Source organism: Lytechinus variegatus, chromosome 12 (genome assembly GCF_018143015.1).
Source record: "Lytechinus variegatus isolate NC3 chromosome 12, Lvar_3.0, whole genome shotgun sequence".
NCBI lineage: Eukaryota > Metazoa > Echinodermata > Echinoidea > Temnopleuroida > Toxopneustidae > Lytechinus > Lytechinus variegatus.
The window spans coordinates 11,782,177-11,805,231 of NC_054751.1; the positions used below are offsets into that span (position 1 = coordinate 11,782,177).

Consider the following 23,055-nt stretch of genomic DNA (forward strand, 5'->3'; position numbering starts at 1 on the left):
TCACATGATCAAGGTCAAAGGTCATGTAAGGTCAATGAACTTTGGCCATGTTGGGGTTTTTTGTTGAATAACCATCATATCTCTGTAAGTTTATTGGTCTAGTTCATAAAAAGTGGACATAAGAGTAACCATGTATCACTGAACATCTTGTGCGAGTTAGAGTAGTATTCAAAGTCAGCACTGCTGCTATATTGAACCGCGTGATGCAGGTGAGACGGCCAGAGGCATTCCACTTGTTTTCAGTTCTTGGCAGAAAAAAATTGAATATACCTAATTTCAAATAATAAAAAACAAAAGAATAAGTGGGGATATGACATCATTAAGTTGCTCATTGAATATTAAAGAAGACATAACTAGAACTGTTTCACTGGAATAATGCAAATCTTTAAAATGCCATATTAGTCTTTATTATTCCGATTTTAATCAAATTTTCAGCGTTTTGTTTGTTTGATTTTTCTTTATCTGTTAAATCATTTTATTCTTGCCCCGGAGCATCCCTTTGATATCACAATAGAAGGTGCAAGATGAGTTTTATTCTGTATCCCTACAGGGCATCGAAGATGATTAAAGATAATTAAGATAGTTTTCATGTTTTTATTTTCTTTCTTCAAAATTACTTTGATCTGTAGGGAGCTCCGCTCTGTTCCCAGGCTCAGATAATCTCCTGGATGATGGGCGTCATGATCAGATTGTTCCTTCTCTCAACTCACCGGGTCACATCTCTCCCCGCTCTGTAGACTACCCTGGAGAGAGGTACTCAAGAAAGGTGTTTGTTGGGGGACTTCCACCTGATATTGATGAAGGTAAGAAGATTGGTGGTAAGCATGATGACGATGGTGATTATGATAGTAATGATGGTGATGGTGGTGGTGGTGGTGGTGATGATAGTGATGGTGGTGATGATGGGGTGATGATGGGGTGATGGTTGTGGTGGTGACAGCAATGATGATAATAATTACCAATGATATGAAAATCATGATGTTGATGATTTTAGTCATTTTATTAACAGTGATGATAATAGTATTAATTTATGCAATTTTCTATGGTAAATTGCCAATTTCTTTTAACGACCAATTGGTCCAATCATCACTTCGTCTAATCACCTGTTTGTCTATGACCATTTTGTCTCCTGACCAGTTAGTCTAATAGCTCCTTTATTTTCATTCATTTCGCCCAATTAATACTTAAATGTAGGTCATTCCGACCAAGTTCTGGCTATTGGACTAACTGGTTTGTAGACAAAATAGTGAGTGGACGAAACAGCTGGTAGACCAAATGATAGTAGATGTTGGTAATTGGACGAATTGGCATTAGACCTACTGAAAATAACCCTTTCTACATGTAGCTCTGTGAATATTTTTTTTGCAGCATTGTGCTTTCAGTGTGCAGCACTGTGCATATTGGGTGCATCACTTGCCCCAAATTATTTTTTGTTATGATTTGAGGACCATACATGTAGTCTATGCATAGGATAAAAGATAACAAAATATGATATTGTCAGGCTGTCTTGCATTGAATCTGCAATTTACAGCATGTAGGCCTACATGTTCATATTTAAAGTCTTGATATTAGTGAAAGTTTCAATTAAATGAAAATGTCAGTCTCTGTGTACACCTCTGTAAGTGTCATTTTGAAAGGGGTCCTGAAACTTCACACTCATTTTCATGCAATAGAGTGCAGTATCTTTCAAAAATTTCTTTAAAATACAAATCTTGCCATCTACATGTATTAAGTGTAATAAAAAAAACAATTGGGATTACCAATATAAAAATGTGAATCTTTTCTCTGAATATTTGCCCCAGTGGAATTTCTCATATAGACAAAATATGTTGTAAGCAAAGTCCCTCTTTTATTGTGTTTCAGTTGCACTTTAGAAAATATGAATAAAGAATCAGAAAATGACTAGGAAATCTCAAATTTTCACAGTTTCCCTTCTTGGTTTGTTCATGTTTGAAATGTAAAAGAAATTTACTACTATGTAGGCCGTATTGCCTTTGCTTGTTCCTTTCTGCAAGAGGCAAGTTCACTGATAATACCCTATGCACATTGAACCTTGAGATACAAAGAAATTAATTTAACATATTATTCTCTGCATAGTGTTTGCTATTATGTAGTCAAGGGCATTAACAGTGTTTTCAAGAGCAGCTCAATGTCATATAAAATGTGGCCGACCCACTGGGCGTGGAGGGCTGAATACCTGGTGTAAATAAAAAAGCTACTGGGGTATTTTGGGACTACATGTACTTGTATGGAATGGAATGCTATTTTGAGTAATCAAATGATTTTTGTGGACATAGTTAAGATCAGAGATTCACACTGAAGAGCATCATGAAGTGATAAAAATCAACTAGTCAATAGGCCTAAATGCTGAAAGGGGTATCAAATTAAAAGAAACATTTGAAATGTGATCTTTATTTATTAAAAGTGGTTGCATTGATTGCATTTCTTTTTGGGGGTGTCACTTTTAAAGATTCTACGAGGTGGGACTAGAAAAAGTATTTAGTTGTTGAATAACTGCATGTAAAGGTGCGTGTGTGGTTTAGCTTGGGGATTTGGCAATCAAATAAAAACAAAATTGTTTTTTGCCGGCTAAAACTTGTTTAAAGTGAAGGCATACACTGTAAGTTGCATAGATTTTGGTTGGAAAAAGCTTGATCGAGATAGAAAAGGGGTGTGAAAGTCAAGGGTAGTTTATGGACAGTCTAAGTTATGAAATACTCAACAACCCTTCTTGATTGATGGACAAGCTAAAAACTGTTGGTCCACTGTAGGCCATCCACCACCCCCTTGAGTAAATGTTTGTTGATCCAACTCCAATATTCATTATTTTGTGTTCAAGTAAATATGGATTTTTCCTACAGCCATACAAAAAGAAAGGAATGTCGATTCGCAAAGGAGTTTGAACAGCTTTTTCAAATCTGAAGGTGTTTCAAAATGCTGTTGTAAAATTACACACGGCTTAAACAACTGAAATATCAAATGAGAAAATGTAAGTCTAGTGACTGTATTTTCAATTATTTTACATGTATCTCAATTAAGGTGAATGATATAATTTGCCCTAAAATATATATAACAGCAGAAATAATCATATTTTGAATTTATTTATTTATTTTGGTTGTATGTTATTTATATTTTCAGTGTGTATATATAAGTTTGTTCTCATTTTGTTCTTTTTTATTGAATTTGGAAATAAATACTGAATTGAATAATCACATTGTGATTTTAAATTAATATTTTTTACATTGGATGCCTTCTAAAAGTGCTTTTCAGAATATTTTGTGTTATCCTAGCGTATATCAAAGAAATTACGTTCGTGATCTTCAGGCGGTGTTGACCTCACCTTTTTATTTTTGCTGTAAACACGATCATGGTTGCCCTCTTTACAATGTTCGCCTTGGATTGAGGATTCAACACTCAAGCCGAGTCACTATGTAAAGATGGTATTGGAGGTCTGATATTACTGGTACTTGCATTGCACTGGGTGTGTACAGAGTCATTGCTGTGGTGCTAAGACAAACATGAATTACCTGTAGCACAAATATGAACTCTGAACTCTACCTAGATCAATTCTCATTGGGTTAAGAGTACTGTTGCTCTAGATAAAACACTGGAATCAAATTGCCTAGTCACCTCATGCAAGCATCGCTTCTTGAGGAGATTATCTATTCTTTTGCCTTGATCTTGGAACAATTACAATATACTGTTGTACACACATATAATGTGAATGCAGGTCTAGCCATTCTAGATGTCACAGAAACATTCATAAAAGAATGCATTGCATTTAGAAACGAAAGATGAAAATGCAAGATTAATGCAGGCCTACATATTCATGTAGCAGAAATATATATAATATTGACTGGCCTTGAGGGGGACATCAAATAAATTGCCCACAATAGAATTATATTGGCCTGAGTCTTCAGACGAAGGGCAATATATTTTATGTTCCCTGAAAAAAAAAAGCCAGTCCCTATTTTCATTATTATAATCAGACATTTAGAGCAAAAATCGTGAAATTTTAGATATTTACTCCTTTTAAAAAACTATTTTATCATGTTGAGCAGACTGGGCCTCTGAACTAAACCATTGTGACGTAGTTGAAATGTTGCGTCCCTGGCCTGGGGATGCAGTATTCAGCGTTGTCTCATCTTGATTAACATTTTGATGTATATTGTTGCTGCATGATTCTATAGGATGCATAGAAATCTCGGATTTAGCTCTGCCTTACCCACTACATTTCAATGCATTTTCTCATTGACTTTTATATTGAGCGGTCAATAATTTGAGTCCGTGGATAAACAAGTGGAAACTTTACCCACCATTTGATCACAGTCATAAGCAGGCAATAATTTATTAAAGTTCCCTGCTCAGATGTCCGTATCAGACATCTGAGCTGGTCATGTACAAAACCGTATTGCCCTACATTTTCTGGATATCGGGAAGGGATAGGTAGGCCTATATTTGTATTTTCCTTGATCTCAGTGCGTGTACAGGTATTTACTTTGCATGCAGAGACAACGCAAAATTGTATTTTCCCCAGTCTGACATTGAGGCATTTGAGGATGTAAGAGATTCACTTCATAATGATCCGTGCACCAATATACGTCATAATAAAGACAACGCTGGATCTGGCGTTTGCAAGTACAGTGTACATGTTCGTCATACTGGTATAAAAGTGCAGAATCTAGACCCTGATATTAACATGACATAATATATCTCTAAAATTAAAAAAAGAAATATCACCATTATCATGATTTTGCTCTAGATATCTGATTTGGAAGATAATAAAAATATTGACTGGCTCTTGTTCTTTTGTTGGCAATATATTTGATGTTCCCCTCAATACATGATGTAATCATAAATTTATTTATTGATTCTTGTACGATTATTCACAGAAAATGAATACTATAGATGGCACTTATCAAATGCATTTTCTTATTAATTTCTTATTAATCAGTTTTTGCCCAATGCTCTTGATACTTGACACACACAATGTTCTTGGAGTTAAAGATAAATACCAGTTTTGGTAATGATCTCAAAATGAGTTTGAACGGAATCCAATAAAATTACCACCCAAGTGTTCATATGTATGTAAGAATAATACATATGTGCCAAGTGGCTCTGGAAGAAATGTGTAATTACTTAGAAATTAGCAAAATAAGCATGGAATTCCATTAAATGTCGGGTATTTTTCTGAGTGATATTAATACACTGTCCCACATATGCTTTCCTGTGTTAGTGATCATCAGAATTATCGGTTTTTAGCTAAAATTTCATGATTTCACAAAAATACCAGATCTATATGTAGATCTATGTATGATAATATTTTATCTTCCTGTATTTCTAAATCCCTATCCAGATGAAATAACTGCCAGTTTCAGACGTTTTGGAAGCCTGGTTGTCGATTGGCCTCACAAGGCAGAGAGCAAATCGTACTTTCCTCCAAAAGGTTAGTGTATGATGGTTTGGTTTTCATTACTCTCTGTCTCTGTTTGTCTCTTCTGTCTGTCTCTTTGTCCTTCTGTCAGTTAATCTATTCTCTGTGTGTATTTACCCTTTTTTCATTTACATGTAGATGTTCTTTGAAAATTAATTGTTATTTCAGTTTGACTGCCAATGAATCAGTAATTACATTGCATGCCTGCTCATTCCCCTGCCTCTCTTTCATCACTACCGAACCGTAACGTTCATTCATGAATTCAGGTTCTGGTAATACATGTACATGTAAATGTATTACACTAATTAGATCGGCACTTTCAACGTGAGATTCTGGTGAAGGGATGCTCTGTGTTTTAATTGGATCCCTATCTCGTCCGTGTCAGAGTCAGAAGGATGCGTGCATGTATTCCAGTATACATGTATGGTCTAATGCCCTTTTGCGCTGACTGCCGAAATGACTATCTGATATCAACAGGGTGACTGGCATTTTGAGTGACCCTAGTTGGTATGCTTATGCCCTTTTTACACAGGATTTTCTTAACCCCGGACTATCGCTAACCCCGTACTATCCTTAACCCCGTACTATTTTTTTTTCCTTTTCACACATGCCAAATTGTTATTGCCAACCCCGGATAAGGAATGCTTGCTTTTCACACACGAAACTCACTAACCCCGGACTAGTGGTTTGTATCGATCATTCGTAGTACATGTACTTCACTCGTACCGCTACAATTTCCTTAACCCCATACTATAGGTGGGGCCAAATTGCCATTTAGCCCCACCTATAGTACGGGGTTAAGCTTAGCCCACTTTCGTTTTACACATGCGATCTTAACCCCGTACTATTGCTCTTAGCACCGCAATTGGTGGGACAACCCTGCTTTTTTGCAGGGCCTAATCCGTACTATAGGTGGGGTTAGCCCACTTTGCAAAAATGCTGTGTAAAAAGAAAGTGGGCTAAGCTTAACCCCGTACTATAGGTGGAGCTAAATTGCCATTTAGCCCCACCTATAGTACGGGGTTAAGGAAATTTTAGCCTGTGTAAAAAGGGTATTAATGTAGTTTGGTTGAGACCGCAGTCCAGACAATAAAATGCCTGTCCATTAAAAGCACTTACAATGTACATTAAAGCAAGGCGCATATGCCTTTATGACATTTTGGCTTTGACAAGATTATCAGGATTATCCCATTAGTGTCTGTTTTTCCTTTGTGCTGTAAAATGGATTACTCTCTATGATGTCTGTTATTATAAGTAATAAAACAGAGATTTTGGTTAAAGTCAAATTGAAACACTGGTGTAGGCCTACATTTTCATGTTTATCATTAAAGGTTAATGTCTAACTGTGCACACATAAACGTGCCAATGTCCCTCGGCTGCTCCACTGCTCGTACAAGGGAATTATGGTGTTTTGATCCATTTTATGTTAAGTTTTTGCCTCACCTGCGAAGCAAAGTGAGACTATAGGCGCCGCTTTTCCGACGGCGGCGGCGGCGACGGCGGCGGCGGCGGCGTCAACATCAAATCTTAACCTGAGGTTAAGTTTTTGAAATGATGTCATAACTTAGAAAGTATATGGACCTAGTTAATAAAACTTGGCCATAAGGTTAATCAAGTATTACTGAACATCCTATTAGAGTTTCATGTCACATGACCAAGGTCAAAGGTCATTTAGGGTCAATGAACTTAGACCATGTTGGAGGAATCAGCATCGAAATCTTAACCTGAGGTTAAGTTTTTGAAATGTCATCATAACTTAGAAAATATATGGACCTAGTTCATGAAACTTGGACATAAGGTTAATCAAGTATCACTGAACATCCTGCATGAGTTTCACGTCACATGACCAAGGTCAAAGGTCATTTAGGGTCAATGAACTTTGGCCGAATTGGGGATATCTGTTGAATTCCCATCATAACTTTGAAAGTTTATGGATCTGATTCATGAAACTTGGACATAATAGTAATCAAGCATCACTGAAAATTTTGTGCAAGTTTCAGGTCTCATGATTAAGGTCAAAGGTCATTTAGGGTCAATAAACTTTGGCCGAATCGGGGGTATCTGTTGAATTACCATCATAACTTTGAAAGTTTATTGGTCTAGTTCATTAAACTTGGACATTAGAGTAATCAAGTATCACTGAACATCCTGTGCGCGTTTCAGGTCACATGACCAAGGTCAAAGGTCAATGAACTTTGGCCGAATTGGGTGTATCTGTTGAATTACCATCATAACTTTGAAAGTTTATGGATCTGATTCATGAAACTTGTACATAAGAGTAATCAAGTATCACTGAACATCCTGTTCGAGCTTCAGGTCACATGATCAAGGTCAAAGGTCATGTAAGGTCAATGAACTTTGGCCATGTTGGGTTTTTTGTTGAATAACCATCATATCTCTGTAAGTTTATTGGTCTAGTTCATAAAAAGTGGACATAAGAGTAACCATGTATCATTGAACATCTTGTGCGAGTTAGAGTAGTATTCAAAGTCAGCACTGCTGCTATATTGAACCGCGTGATGCAGGTGAGACGGCCAGAGGCATTCCACTTGTTTGATTTACTGACCAAAATAATTTACTACATAGATGCAAAAGGAAAATTACAAATTCATGGCTTGAGGGTGTATGAATATTACAATCCCTGGTCTCACATCGTTACCCTGGCTTGGCCAATGTGACACATTATGTGTTGAGTTTTTCAATCAGTCAGACAAAATATGCATTTAAATCTTGTCTCCAAAGTGCCTCATTCAGGTAAAAATGTGTGATGGACATGAGAAATTTTGTATGAAAATATCAAACAAACAAATATTGTTTGTTGAAGCATACAATCACAGAAAAATAGAACTGTCATCCAGATTCAATTACAGTCATCGGGAAAACCCTTTGACCGATAATGCATGCCTTTGGTGTATAAGAACATCATTAAGAGTCCCATTAACCTCTTCCAATTGTTTCCCATTCCTCTTTATCACCATCATACAAGCATATCTAACAGTTGCACAATCACTGCAGGAACCTCAGCAGAATAGATAAATCTTTGTTCAATAAGTTTTGTCAATATACAACTGACCCACATTGATAAGCTTCTGTACAGAGAGTGCTTGCAAAGTACACAAGTTATTGATACGCACCTTTACAACTTTAATGGAGTATGAAACCTTTGGAACAAATAGCCTTGTGTAGAAACAGAAAAATCAAAGAATAAGAATAAAGAAAGTTTGAGAAAAATCGGACAAATAATGAGAAAGTTATGAGCATTTGAATATTGCAATCACTAATGCTATGGAGATCCTCCCATTGGCAATGCGACAAGGATGTGTGATGTCACTGATGAACAACTTTCCCTTTGGTGGACTATAAAATACCCTCAAAATGTCTCTTTTTGCTTTTTCTTACAATGATACAAACTCTTTATCCATTATGTATTCTTAAGAAATATGTATTACATGTCCTCATGTAGAAAGAACACATGATCTATGGATAGATGTGATGAAAGAGGCAATTCAAGTGAAATATATACTAAAGTAATGGGGAGAGTTGTTCATCAGTGACATCACACATCTTTGTCGCATTGCCAATTTGCTATCTCCATAGCAATAGTGATCGCAATATTCAAATGCTCATAACTTTCTCATTATTTGTCCGATTTTTCTCAAACTTTTGTTGATCTGTTTCTTTGATTTTTCTGTTTTCAAACAAGCTATCTTGTTCCAGTGGTTTTATTCTCCTTTAATGAAATATTACCCTTGCTGTTATATAGGTATCCTTCAAAGATTATGTCAACAAAAGATTAGATGTACATTGTATTCTTGAATGTTTACTTTAATTTAGTTATACAACTGTAAATATGAAATAAGGTACAAGTACAATGTAAATATTGTTATTATTTTCAAACCTGTATGTAATATACACTTGGAAATAAATACATTACTAAGATGGGAAGTTCAAGAGTATATGTAGCTTGCCTGTTTTTGTGTGATGTTGAAATTCTATAAAATGCATTTATTTAAAAAAAAAAGAAAAATGAAAGAATCCAATATGTGTATCTCTCTTTTCAATATATCTTCAGACACATTTTAGACATAAAATGAGAAAAAATATTTCCAGAACTGATGAACCATTACATGGGACTTTATATTGATAGGGCCTATTTTCGTGTCACCTCACAAAACAATAAAAAAAAATTAAGTCTTATTTTTTTTATATGGATTTTCATCATACCTTAACTCTAGTAAATTTTCTGTTGTATTAAAATGCTACTTAAAATTGTTCTGGTAAAGTGAGAAAATCATTTCAGTTTAATTTTTTGTACTAGTTTTAGGAGGTGTTGTTATGCACCAGTGCAAAAGTGAAATAAAATACAGGCGATATACATGTGTATACGAAGCAGACTTTTGTATTCCAGAATGTCCATGTTTGGGCATCCATAAAAGCAAAGAAATCCAGGCATTGCTGTCAGACTGGTATGCTTTTGTGTGAAGATGTGTCATCTTCAGTTTATGCAGTACATGTAGCTTGCATTGTGTATACATGTATATTGTCTTCTTTTTCTTTTTTTCCTTTTTATTCCATACATTTGATATGACATTGAAATATCATTTAAACCTGGATGTGTGTATTATAAATCATATTATTTAAAAAAAAACCACATGGACTGGGGCTGCGTTTATGCGACCTCGACCCAGAATCATGATTAGAATCATGATTTGAATCATGATTCAAAACAGCAGCATGAATCACGATCCGACAGAATCAGCGTTTATACGACCATCTTTCTAAAGCTGTTTCTCCCTGAATTCGGGCCGATCCAGGGCGCATCACAGTGCGCAGTTTGACCCAGGAAGTATAGGTCAACATTTTCGCACGTGTTTCTAACTTCACGTCGGCTGCTAGATTTTTGCTGCCGCCGGAGCTAACGCGCGATCGTTTGTGCAAGTGCAACGCTTACTCGGCTTCCGAAAAATAAATCTTTTACTTCCAGAATTCCGTGTATTGTACCTCGTATTGTTTTTGATCGGGAACCAGAAGGGGTCATCATCCTCCCTCCCACCTTCCGATCGATTTTTCTTGTCTATGATGGTCCTGTACTGGGCACGAATTCTGTTAATTTTGTCTCGACAGGCGGTGCCACATCTCCGTTGAAATCCCTCCCTCGCAAGCGCCGCTGAAAGGGATCGTCTTATTTCTGTGAAACCCGGTAAGGGATGCTTGTGCTTCAGGCTGAGCCCAAAGCACAAGCAGAGCCCTGAGTTCATCGTCAGTCCAATTTGTGCCTTTGGAACTTGAAGAAATGATTGATGAAAACAATGAAATATAGAAATGACGCTACAGTACAACCCCGGGGGTACAATACACAGATGATAATTCCTAAATGCTGGCAATACTGCTACACGAAAATTAACCTGCACGAAACACAGCGCGCGCCTTTGAGTCGAACCCGGAAGAAGCACGACACAATGACGTCATAGAATCATGATTCAAATCACGATATCGTTTATACGACCATTTTCGTTCGTGATTCTACAGAAACGTCTTTCCAAACGCCCCTTTTTTCGTGTTTCATGTTTGTGATTCTAATCATGATTATATTCAATTTCGACTAAACGCAATCGTGATTCTGCAGAATCGTGATTTGAATCATGATTCTAATCATGATTCTAGGGTAAAAAAGTGTCGAATAAACGCACCCTGGAAGGGTCCATGCATGGACGTATATGTGCCTCATATTCATTGACGATCTTCAAGCTGAGTTAGTACAGTATTTAAATAGTTTTTTTGTGTCCATGTACTATCAGCTACAGAGTCAAGTAAAGGTCAGAAGAGTTAAATCCAATTTAAGATAAGAACAAGATAGGCCTACTTGGGCTATTATCTCTTGTGCTTCAGGATTTGCTGATGTTTGTTAAGTGTAGATGCAGTCCTACAGAATTACAAATCGGGATCCTCAGATGAACTCTGATGCCATAAAGATACCCTTCCAAGTACAGGACAAACAAATCTGGATTGCCTTTTAAAGATTCTTCTAACCTGCACTGTTATCTCAACCTTTAGGCCCTCTATTGAGTTATGTCTGCTGAAACTATCCTGTGTTGCCAAACAAGGGTAATAGGCCAGACAAATATAGTCATGTCTTTTTGTAATTTGTATCATAGGCCTTTTTGTTCTGTTAAAACATTCTTGAGATGCTTGTTTCCAAACAATGAAAAGAAGGCATCTAATTGGAGTTGTAATACCATGGCATGTAGATGAGAAGAATATCATAAAAATAGCCCTTTCTTTTCTACTAATATTAACAGTTAACACAGGTTTCAACGCAGGAATGACAAAATTTTATACTTTGAAATGCATGTGTGCTACATGTATAATTGTAAGCCATGGTGGCTTTTAATGAGTACCGTAATGATAATAATTAGCATACGCCCTGTGCAGAGTTGATACATGTATGTGTGCTTTCATCATCATCATCATCATCATTGTATGGAAATTGGAAACAAGATGAACAAAATTAACCCCCCCAGAATACACGCTTTTGAAAAAATGAGAGATATGATTGGTCATTAGGTTTTATCAAAACTTGAAGTATAATTTGCAGTATGATTTGAAGAAATTAACATTCCTCTCTTGGTTTTGACTGCCAACATTAATCTTATTAGATTGAAATTCTTTCTTTAATTTCTTTTTTTGATTTTCAACTGTATCATAAAATTGTTATCCTTTTTTATATGCAATGGTGTTTATGATATGAAGGTTTTGTAGAATGTGATATGAACCAGAGATTTCAGACTTTTTGCGACAAATTCTGTATGATTTCCTGTGAATAACCAGCTACTTCTTCTATCAGGTTATCTTTGAGAGATTCTAATTTCTGTGAAAGGTGCCCATTTAAATATTTTTTGAGAACACAAATTACTAACCTTCCTTCTTTTTTTTGGTCACCAGGTTATGCATTCCTGTTGTTCCAAGATGAGAGGTCAGTACAGGCATTGATAGATGCATGTATCAAGGAAGAAGACAAGCTATATCTCTGTGTATCAAGCCCAACCATCAAAGACAAACCAGTGAGTACTCACCATTGAATAAACAATGGAAAAGACCCCTTGTAATTCTAATTGGCAAAAGAGCCACATCAAACTTGCCAGCCCCCCCCCCCCCAAGAAAGTCATATTAGTAGTCAAAAATATAAAGTAGAATTTTCTGTAGTGAAATATAAGAAATCCTCCCCAGTGAGTCATGTGTTTGTAGGTTTACCATTTCCTTCCAAATCTTATTACAATTTTTTTTATTACAGATAGATAATTATTAGCATTTTGTGCAGTCTGTTTGCGTACAAGTCTACAGCTCTACATATCAATTTTAATCTTATACAGACAATTATGGAATCCCAGATAGGGGATGACCTTAAAAATAACAAATTCATTACAAAAAAAAATCATCAATTTGAAATTAATTGATTTTGGCTTGCTTACTTTGCTGAAACACAAATTAGCCAAATTGTTGACATCGCCCTTAAACTTATTTGCCTGTTTTCACTGATAGTTCTGGATTGCAATAAAAAAGAGATTGGCGATTACCAAAATTGGTTGACCAACTTGACCCCGTATTACCTTTAACCTTTTGTGACACAAACTTAGTGCCAAATAATCAAAAGTATTGGGTAACTGTACAAGGGCAGATTTTATAGAATTTAGATTCTGATATAATGATATCTACCTTTGTTCTCTCTTTGTGTGTGATAAGGTCCAAATTCGACCTTGGAACCTTGCTGATAGTGACTTTGTATTAGATGGATCCCAGCCCTTAGACCCAAGGAAGACAATTTTTGTAGGAGGTGTTCCAAGGCCTCTCAGAGCTGGTATGTATTTTTTGTTTATATATCTATAGATATCTTGGTTGCCATATTTGTTTATTTTTGTCTTCTTTGTAGTTTCTCCCTTTTTTTATTGCTTCTGTATATCTTATAGGTTGTTAAAAATTGTTGAATTTGTCTGTTTGTTTTTACATTGTGTATTATTTCAGTGTTTATTTTTATTTTATAAGATACACCATTTTTATTTGCTTCTTTTATTCAGTCATGCATTTATACTTTCCTTTGAATGAATAATTTTTTCTCTCTTGTTTGGAGGGGGAGATGCTGATGGCTGGGGCTTTTTCATGTTCATGTACTTACTATAATGTACTCACCTGTGTATGACTTGAAATATAGAAACGGTTAATAATGATATTAAAAGAAACTGAAAATATAACAAGCAAAAATTTGGAAGTAGTTTAAAGATGTAATTTATCATGTTACTAAGCGAGGAAGATTTTCTATTAAACTACCCAACCTCAGACGACAACAAAAGGGGCAAGCAATATGCTGTACAAATGTATTACCATAACAAAGTATGTCAGGAGGCACATGTAAAACATATTTGAAAATTGATATTTTCTTTGCTTAGGTTTAAAATCCAATACACATTTTGCGCTGTAATTTTCAGGCCAGCTCTGTGCTGCTGGTACACACTACCACATGTGTTGTTGCCTGTTGTTTTAGTTAGACTAATGCTATGGTTACACGTACATCCTGTCTTTCAACAAACAAGCCAGCTAGCGTGTTTCTGGCCTGCCCTTCTCTATGGGAGGATGGTATGTAGAAGAAACACAGGCTCTCATCCGGCCTAGAATGACTATGGAGAAGGAGCCAAAAGATTGCTTGGCCTTGCCAACATCCTGTGTTGTGATTTCAAGATTTTCCTTCATAGGAGAAGGGGATAATTAGCTCACTTTGAACTTTCATACTTGAGAACAATTAGTGGTCAATTTCAAGATTTTCAGAAGGGGATAATTACACTGTAGCTCATGTTGAACTTGCGTACATGAGAACAATAATATTTGAAGATTATATAAAGTTTGTTGGAATGATGGGAATATTCATTGCGAGCTATAAATCAAATTATGTTTATGGTATTTAGGAAGAATATCATTATAAAACTGCAAAAGATTCCTCTTCAAATGCCCTCGCATTCAAAATACAGAGCTGAATCTGTTTGCAGACAATTGGATGTAATCTCATGCATGCAGCTACCTGCAGCGTATGTGGCCTTCAGAAGAATGGAGTCAATTTGTTTAATTTGTTATCATTTTGGTGATTTCATTGTTTTACAGTGAACAACAGTTCCTGGTGCTTTATAAACAGCTTTTTCACAATCACATTGTTTATTATGCACATTGTTTACATTCACAATCTGTTATACTTTATCTTGATGAATTTATGTTTGCTATTAATTGAGGGGTTTTTAGTTACAAGCTTCCAAAAGGGTGCCATTGTTTCATGTTCTACACTGAATGAAATGCAAAAAAAAAAAAAAATGGCTGGTCTTCATGTTAACCTGATTAAATATATGTTATTAATAAACTTCTTCAAAATATCCATGCCATAACTACATGTATTTATTCATGAAGATATTGAACACATTTTTGGTACTACAGTGTATTCAACAGATGTTTTTACTATTTAAGTTGTATAGAAAATAGTTACAAAAATCAACATTGAAATTGACCCTTCACCATGGTAAAATGGTTTTAGAAAATGGAGAGGAAATTGATGGTTGAAGGGTAAGGGGGTATTTTGAAAGGATGATAATAATTTGTAGACAAAGAGAGAGAAAGATTAGATTTGAACTTTGAGGGAACCCCACTCCTTTTAATAACATCCTTTGTGTGCAGTCATGTTGTATAAAAGAATAAAGAATTATAAGGGTTATTTTAACAAGTGGTCAAGAGTGTGTTTGGTGAAAGTGAATTGTGCTGCCTACCAATGTCAGAGTCATAGGAAGTTCCAATTACCAACTTCCTTCCACCCTCTCATGCATTCCCAAATGAACTTCGAAGGAAAATCACAAGATCATTAGTCTCACAAAACGGCTTGAAATCACATAAAACTGGAGCCAACGTGCTCATTTAGAGGTGCTTTGTTTTGTATTTCAGTTAATCTTATGAATACATATAACCTATGATCATTATGATATTCTTTAAAAAAAATTCTTAAAAATCAATAGAATAATTTAGAACAGTAACCTTTGTGTTGATGTACATGTGCATTTATACACCATCTTGTACCTGTATCACATTTGATTTTTGTAGCATTATCATAAAGTGCATCTACAGTAGGGCTCCATCATGAGGCATGCATGTAGTTGCTGCACATGTTGTGCACATCGCTGTCTTTCATGTGAAATTAATGAATTAATCATCATCATTTCCATCATATCCTGACAGTGTTCATTCTCTGGAGATTTTTTTTTATTGTTGTTGTTGAGACTGTCTCCTTATTGCTACCCGCCCCACCCCCTCTCTAGGAATCCCCTCCTGTATTTCTCCTAGCTTCCACACATTATACACTACCATATATTCCCTGATACATGTATATCTTCCCTAGACTGAAGTTCAACTTCGCTCTCTTTCTTCTTTCAAATTCCTTTATTTCTCATCTTCCCCTTGATTTCATGTTTTCATCTGATAACGACCTTTTGTATGAAGATATTTTTTTCTTCATTTTTTATCAATTCACTATCATGAAGGCAATATTCATTTTATTTGTTGTCATTGCGAGTCCTGGAGAAATTTATCAAACAATTAGAGAAATTATCCAATACTTGAATGGTCATATACTGTTAATATTTACTGTTCATTGTACACAAAGGGCAGTGTTATACATGTCTATACATGCTTCCATTAAAACCTGGCTTAAGATACTTTGCATTGTGAAATATATTTGAGATTGCACACATATCCCTTCTGCCGTTATAGTGCTATTGCTACTTAAAAGTATAACTCGCATCCTATATAAAGCCTGTACAGTGTGCATGGTGTCTACGAAAGCAATTTTGTTAAAAGCTTGTGAGTAGATGAGGCACCCATGGGAGACTCGTCTTGCTCATCCGTGCAAGCAGGTGGTATTACCTTCATACGATCTTCTGATCATAGTAATGGAAATAGAAGACAGTCGTGTACACATGTACATGTATCCTCATTGCCAAGCTAATAGATCATGCCTTGTATATGCACACCAATAGTTGCCATTAACCTCTGTGAGTACTATGGTGTCTCCAATGATGCCTGTATTGTATAATGAAGTCAAGACCTACCCAATAGCCAACACTTATAGACTGCTTACATGTGCAGAGATACATGTACATTACTCTGCAAGTTAAATTCCTGATTCACATTCATTGCTTGGACCCCAAAATTGAACATGAGTGTATTTTCAAGCATTTATGTATCATGTGTAGGTTTAATTAGAAAAGGAAATTCACATTTGAGGTAAACATTGTCAATCCATTATTCACATACATACATGCATGCAGCCTGCCTGCAGATCTTTAATGCATCTATTTTCATGTATGATCTTGACTCAATTAACTACATATTAAACTGATTTTCAGTATTGAGATGACTTAGAAAATAACTAGATCTATCATAACCTCTCACGTATGATTGTTTTATGGAAACTTATTTAAATACTGGTACTACACCCCCTTCCCTCTCTGTAACTTCCTGATATGTTCATTCTGCTGGTTCTTATGCTATCAATGTATAAGATTACAATATGTGTAGTTTTCTGTTTGAATTAGATTTGTTATGCAGAGTGGAAATGTATGGGTTCAATGAGTGAGATTGACAGATTAAAGAAAAAATGTACTTTTTGTATTCATATTTTTGGGGTTATTATGTAATTTATTCATTCAATGAATCAATTATTCAGTTTATTTATTCATCCCAAATTAAAGAAAAGCTTTATTTGGGTGAATTTTCCCTTTTCTGTTCTTGCACTTTAAAACAATTCATTCTACATCTATGCAAATAATGACTTGAATATGGACAAAGGCTCAATTTTGAATAGCGAAAATATTTCCCCCAAATTTACCCCCTTCTCCCTCCAGACTAAGAAAAAAGTTAATGATGAAAATTAAAACAGGTTTTCTTGCCAATGCCTTTATTGTATTGATGCTGGGAATCAGTCTATGCTGTAGGCTTTGCTTCATTTACCTGGGGAAAATTAATTGGAGATATTGGTCCACAAGCCAGGTTGCTATTGCATGAAGAATGCACAAGTCTTTGAATTTTATTGTACATGTATGAGCAATGTTTATATCAGGTTCAAATAGGATACATGTAAACAGCTTTTTATGTTTATTTCACAACTCGGAGAATCCATAAAATGACAAAGCTTCATTGCTGTATCATTTGAAGTCCTTGCAGAATTATCTAAATAAATTGAATAATTGATTCATCTATACATTTTCTCAACACAGTCATGCCCATATTATATTTAATAATCTGAATTTTATAAATACTAATTTTTTTATCATATTTGATATATTTATTAAGCAAAGTACATGTATATTTAGTCATTGCATGGTTCAAGGCATTGCATTAAGATTTAATAGGACTTTAAGAAAAAAGGTATTATTAATGAATTCATGATCATGAAATAGGTATAATGTTTATTAATGATGAAACAACAAAGCTTTAGTGTTACCATACCACCTAAAATTAGTTAAATGGGAAACACAATATAGTGCCATGAGACATATACAAGCAATATATTTTTGAAGACCAAACTAATAGATCCACTATTAAAACAAATTGTATCACAGACTGCCAAAATAAAAAGATATAATTATAAAGAAAGTACATTTCAATTGCTCACTGTAGAACACTCGATGATTCTGGTAAAATTTACCTGTGTACTACAGTGTACATGTAGGATACTGCATTTATACTGCAGAGAAGATGAAACACATATTGAGAATGCAGATTGCATTCATTTGCCATATGGTGTTGTTTGTAGCAGGGACTACATGTAGGCCTACATGTATACATCATGTATGTACATGTATACAGTGCCACACTTATGGATGTGGTGTGTATTCAATGTTTACATGTTGTTTTTATCGCTGCTATACTGCAAAGCTTCACAAGCTTTGTTCTGTAATTTCAGATTGTTCTTCTGGTCATTAGAAATGGCATTTTCTGTAGATGAATGGGTGACGTTACATGTACATGGTGTGGTTATCAGTTGGGATCAGCTGTGTGTTATCATCTACTCCTGATAGCAGGGTTATAAACCTCCTGAGAATTAGACTAGTTTGTCCATCATATGAGTGCGCAAACAGTTGGCATGGGAAATTATAACGGATAACACAGATTGTTTACACAGTAATGCTGAATTTAGAATGCATATCTGACAGTAGTAAAGATAGCTTATCATCTTGCATCGTCAACGTATTATGGGTTCATCAGCATTTCTTGCTCAAATTTGTAATTTCAGGTTTAAGGTTTATCAAGCTGTAGTGTAATGTGTAAAGATCTCATTTTTCACCTTGTTACTTTAGAAGTATTATAAAATGCCCATTCCATACTTTACATGTAGGCCTATATATACATGCACCTAGGTCTACTTGTTAACTGCAATATATTAACATACATATGCAACACCATTTTCCAATATGTTCTTGGGTATGAAAAGGCATTTTATTGACAGACATTTTTGAAGAACATCCCCACATAGTACAGGTGTACATGTAAGACCGATGGTGCCAGTACATATTCACGTAATTTCACAAAGTGCATTATCGTATACACTTCTTCATGTTGAGAGTGTCTTCATAAAAACCCACACCTGAGCGGTAGTGTGTAATTTCACAAAGTGCATGATACACTTTTTCATGTTGGGAGTGTCTACATAAAAACCACACCTGAAAATCACAATTTTGTCATGAGCCACCATATGTTACAGTACTGCTGCATCCCATATATACATACATGCATGGTGCCATTAGAAACAAAAAACAGTGGAGGTAAAACAGCTGTTTCCCTCTTCTAATTCATCAATAAAACAGTGGCCCATGCAAAATACCCCAATGCAAATGAGATGTTAATGTATGGAGAGCCCTCATTTATCATTGTGTGGGTTGTATGGGATGGTAATTGCACCTTACACAGGATGCCGGCTGGTTAGCTGAGTTGACCGGCCGGCATGTCTTCGTTGGTGACGATGTACCTGTGTGAAATTCCCTGCATAGAGAAGCTGTCAGGGTGATGATATTTTACTGGATGCCAATCAAGTGAAGAGAGGATGGCACTGGTTAGGGGCTGGTGGTGTATGCATAGGCATTTCATTTCGTATTGGATTCATTCCTCAGAAAGGGGGGCGCACACACACACACACACACACACAGCCGGCCATGCCATGCATGTATGTATACATGCATGAGTACAGACACACACTATTCATCCTGCAGTCCCTACCCTACTTTTTTCCTCCTCTCATTCTCCGTCTTTCCCTTTAATTCATCTCTTCCTCCAGCTTTTCTATTCTACCCCTGACAACATCTTCAATATCTCTCCTACCTATTCCCACATCCCTCTCTCACTTCCCCTTCTTCCCATTTCCCCTCCCTTCTCCCCCTTTCTCCTTCTCTTTCTCCCCTCTTTATCCCTCTCTCCCCCTCTATCTCCCTTTCTTCTCTGTTTCTCATTCTCTCTCTCCTAACTATATTGAGCCCCCGAGTGTCTCTTTAGAATACCGCACATCAGTGACACACTATGACTATGTGAATATATAAATCTGAATTGGGGAAGGTGGTTTTCTGAAAAAGACTTCCCAGGTTCCTAATCCATATGATATGAACATGTAGATGTGTATGTACATGACATTCATAATGCAGACAACTTTGCCCTGGGGTTATGCAATCTAATTAAACACGATGTGATGTAGAATGTGTTAATGTTTCACATACATTGTACATGTATGTAGCTGATGCATGCAAAACCAATTTATAGACTTTGAACATTCATGACCTACATGTACTGCAGTGTGGTCAGACCTGCATGTACAATTGGACCCCCACACTCCACTACTACATGTCAGTAATACACCATCCATTAGCTTTTGGTATTATACTTAATGGTAGATTTTTTTTATAGATCCACCCAACCTCCCTTGGATTGAAGCATACACAGTCAAGATGCATTAATAGTTTTGCATTTCAAACAAGCCAGGATGTGACCACAAAACCATAAACTTCAAAATACATGAAGAATGTTTGTACCCGGTATATTCATCTGTGGTTTCTTATTATAAACCTCAAAGCATATTGACAATTTAAAAAGAAAATGTATTTTTGTTTGAATTGATACAAGTTGTATTGTTACTACCTGTAGGTCCTTTACTGTATACATGTAGTTCTTCGTATTTGTATCTACATGTACATAGAGCTAGAGAACATTTTTCTAAAACCTTTCTTTATGAAGTTAACTTTCTTCTGTGAAATAAAAATGTTAGCTGATGATTCATTTTTGTGCTTTTTCTCAAAATGTATGCAGATTAATTGTATTACCATACTGTCATTTTAGTTTATTGTGTATATATTTTTTAAATTTTACTGTGGTACTTTGCAATGCTTTCTTTTATTGATTGATCAAAGATTTATTTTTAATTAGAGAGAGAAGCTCCTGCTATGCTGGACACTGAAATGACATATTAGCATTTAACCTACCTTTGTGCTCTATATTGTGTATTATTACCGGTACACTCCATTTGTGTCGGCATCAATTGACACCGAGCTATTGATTGACCTGATGAAAAGCCATCTCTTCAATTTTAAGTGAAGAAACATGTGTAAAACACAACACCCCTTCACCCATGCATTTCTATTTTGATTTGTGTCTTTTCCCATGTGCAGTTGAACTGGCTATGATAATGGATCGGCTGTATGGCGGGGTATGCTACGCCGGTATTGACACCGACCCGGAGCTGAAGTACCCCAAAGGAGCAGGTCGCGTGGCCTTCGCCAGCCAGCAGAGTTACATTGCCGCCATCAGTGCTCGTTTTGTGCAGCTTCAGCATGGCGACATTGACAAGAGGGTGAGTGATATGTTTATGCATTTGGCAAATCACAGACATGTGTTTCTTTGACATGGGTGGGTTATTGTATGGGAGATGAGCAGCTTGTACGTGTACCGGTAGCTCTGTAGTTTAAAGTCAGCTTACAATGTGCAAAAATACACAGGTACTTAGGAGTATAGGCAGTTACGCACAAAACTGCACTCATGCATACTATTGTTAATTTACGATTTATTTTAAGCCAATTACCGAGATCAAAATACATTTTAATTGTCCAAACTAGAGCACATTTCAGAATTTTTATTCAAAGTGATAAAAAATATGATGCATATTTCAAACTAGCCAATACAATGTCAATTACTTGTTGATCAGTTATTTATTTATCGAATTTTTGCTTTATTGTTTAATGATTGGTTGCTGAAAACCATACTACATGTATTACTCATTTCTCTCTCTTTTGAGGGGATGGGGGTCTAATTTTTTATGGGAACATTGTTGGGTGGCTAAATATAAAGAAATTTCTTTTGCTTATGAAACCAAGGTTTATTCATTTTTGATGTTCTAGTTTTTCTGGTATCATGAAATGAATATGTGGGTTTTTTTCTTTTAAATTGATGAATTGACAGAATATTCACCTCTTGTCAACAAACTGATCATGGCAAAATGATGTAACTCAACACAAGTATATATGTGCATTCAGTAAAAGTGAAATTGATAGAGTGTAGAGTGAATACAAGTTTTGCCCACACACTGCCCAAATTGAATTACACCCACTCACGCTGCTCCATAACTTAGCCATTATATTTGATGGAGCTCACCACCGAGAGCTGTTGATATAGCAACCTTTATTAAACGTACATGTATAACAATGAGGGCTTGCTTCATGGCAAAATGACTCTTCTTTGGTTGCTATGGTTTCTTCACTCGCTTTCATTAGTTATTGAATGATTATTGTGCTGCATGAAAAGCATCATGATGTTTTTTTCCCCCTGAATTTTACATTATGAAGGAAAAAGAAAAGAAAAACTTTGACCTTGAAATAGGAATTTGATTTCAATTCTCTGTAGATTATAACACTCCGATGCTTACCATTTGTAGTTAATTTGATGTTACCCTTTCCAATTTTCATTAGATTTCATATTCAGTGCATGCAGTTCATATACACGAATGTACATGTATATTTCACTCAGTAGTTAAAGATAAATACCAGTTGTGGGAACGATGAACAAAATCCAATGAAATTACCACCAAAGTGTTTGTATGTATAAATTTGAAAAATATGTGCCAAATAGCTCTGGAAGAAAATGCGTAATTGCTGAGAAATGAGCAAAATAAGTGCGGAATTCCATTAAGTGTCGGGTATTTATTGAAGCAATATTAATACACTGTCCCACAATATGCTTTTCTGTGTCAGTGTTGAACAGAATTATCGATTTTTGCTAAAGTTTCATGATTTTACATAGATAAGTTAACATAAATATACCAGATCTATAAATGTAGATGTATGATAATATTTTGACAATAAACCTTGATTTAAAGACTTTCTCATGAAACAACTGTTTGCTGCAACTACTGTCTTTTACCTTTAACGATGGGAATATGAATTAAGTACATGTGTATATTGATGTTCAGATGGGGACATATTGATGCTTATATTGACACTTAAAATGCTTCAGCTGACATATGAACAAAGCTGCCTCCCATATTGCTCTTGAATGCTAGAGTATGT

At 35.6% G+C, this 23,055-nt stretch overlaps 1 protein-coding gene across 1 annotated transcript in view; it reads left to right on the forward strand.

The window, feature by feature from the left end:
• LOC121425103 (cytoplasmic polyadenylation element-binding protein 2-like) overlaps positions 1-23,055 on the forward strand; it is a 44,376-nt gene that overhangs the window by 14,421 nt on the left and 6,900 nt on the right. Inside the window, exons 3-7 of the mRNA XM_041621080.1 lie at positions 630-803; positions 5,357-5,446; positions 12,377-12,495; positions 13,175-13,289; positions 21,166-21,347. Coding sequence (XP_041477014.1) covers positions 630-803; positions 5,357-5,446; positions 12,377-12,495; positions 13,175-13,289; positions 21,166-21,347 — 680 coding nt within the window. The remainder of the gene's footprint in view (positions 1-629; positions 804-5,356; positions 5,447-12,376; positions 12,496-13,174; positions 13,290-21,165; positions 21,348-23,055) is intronic.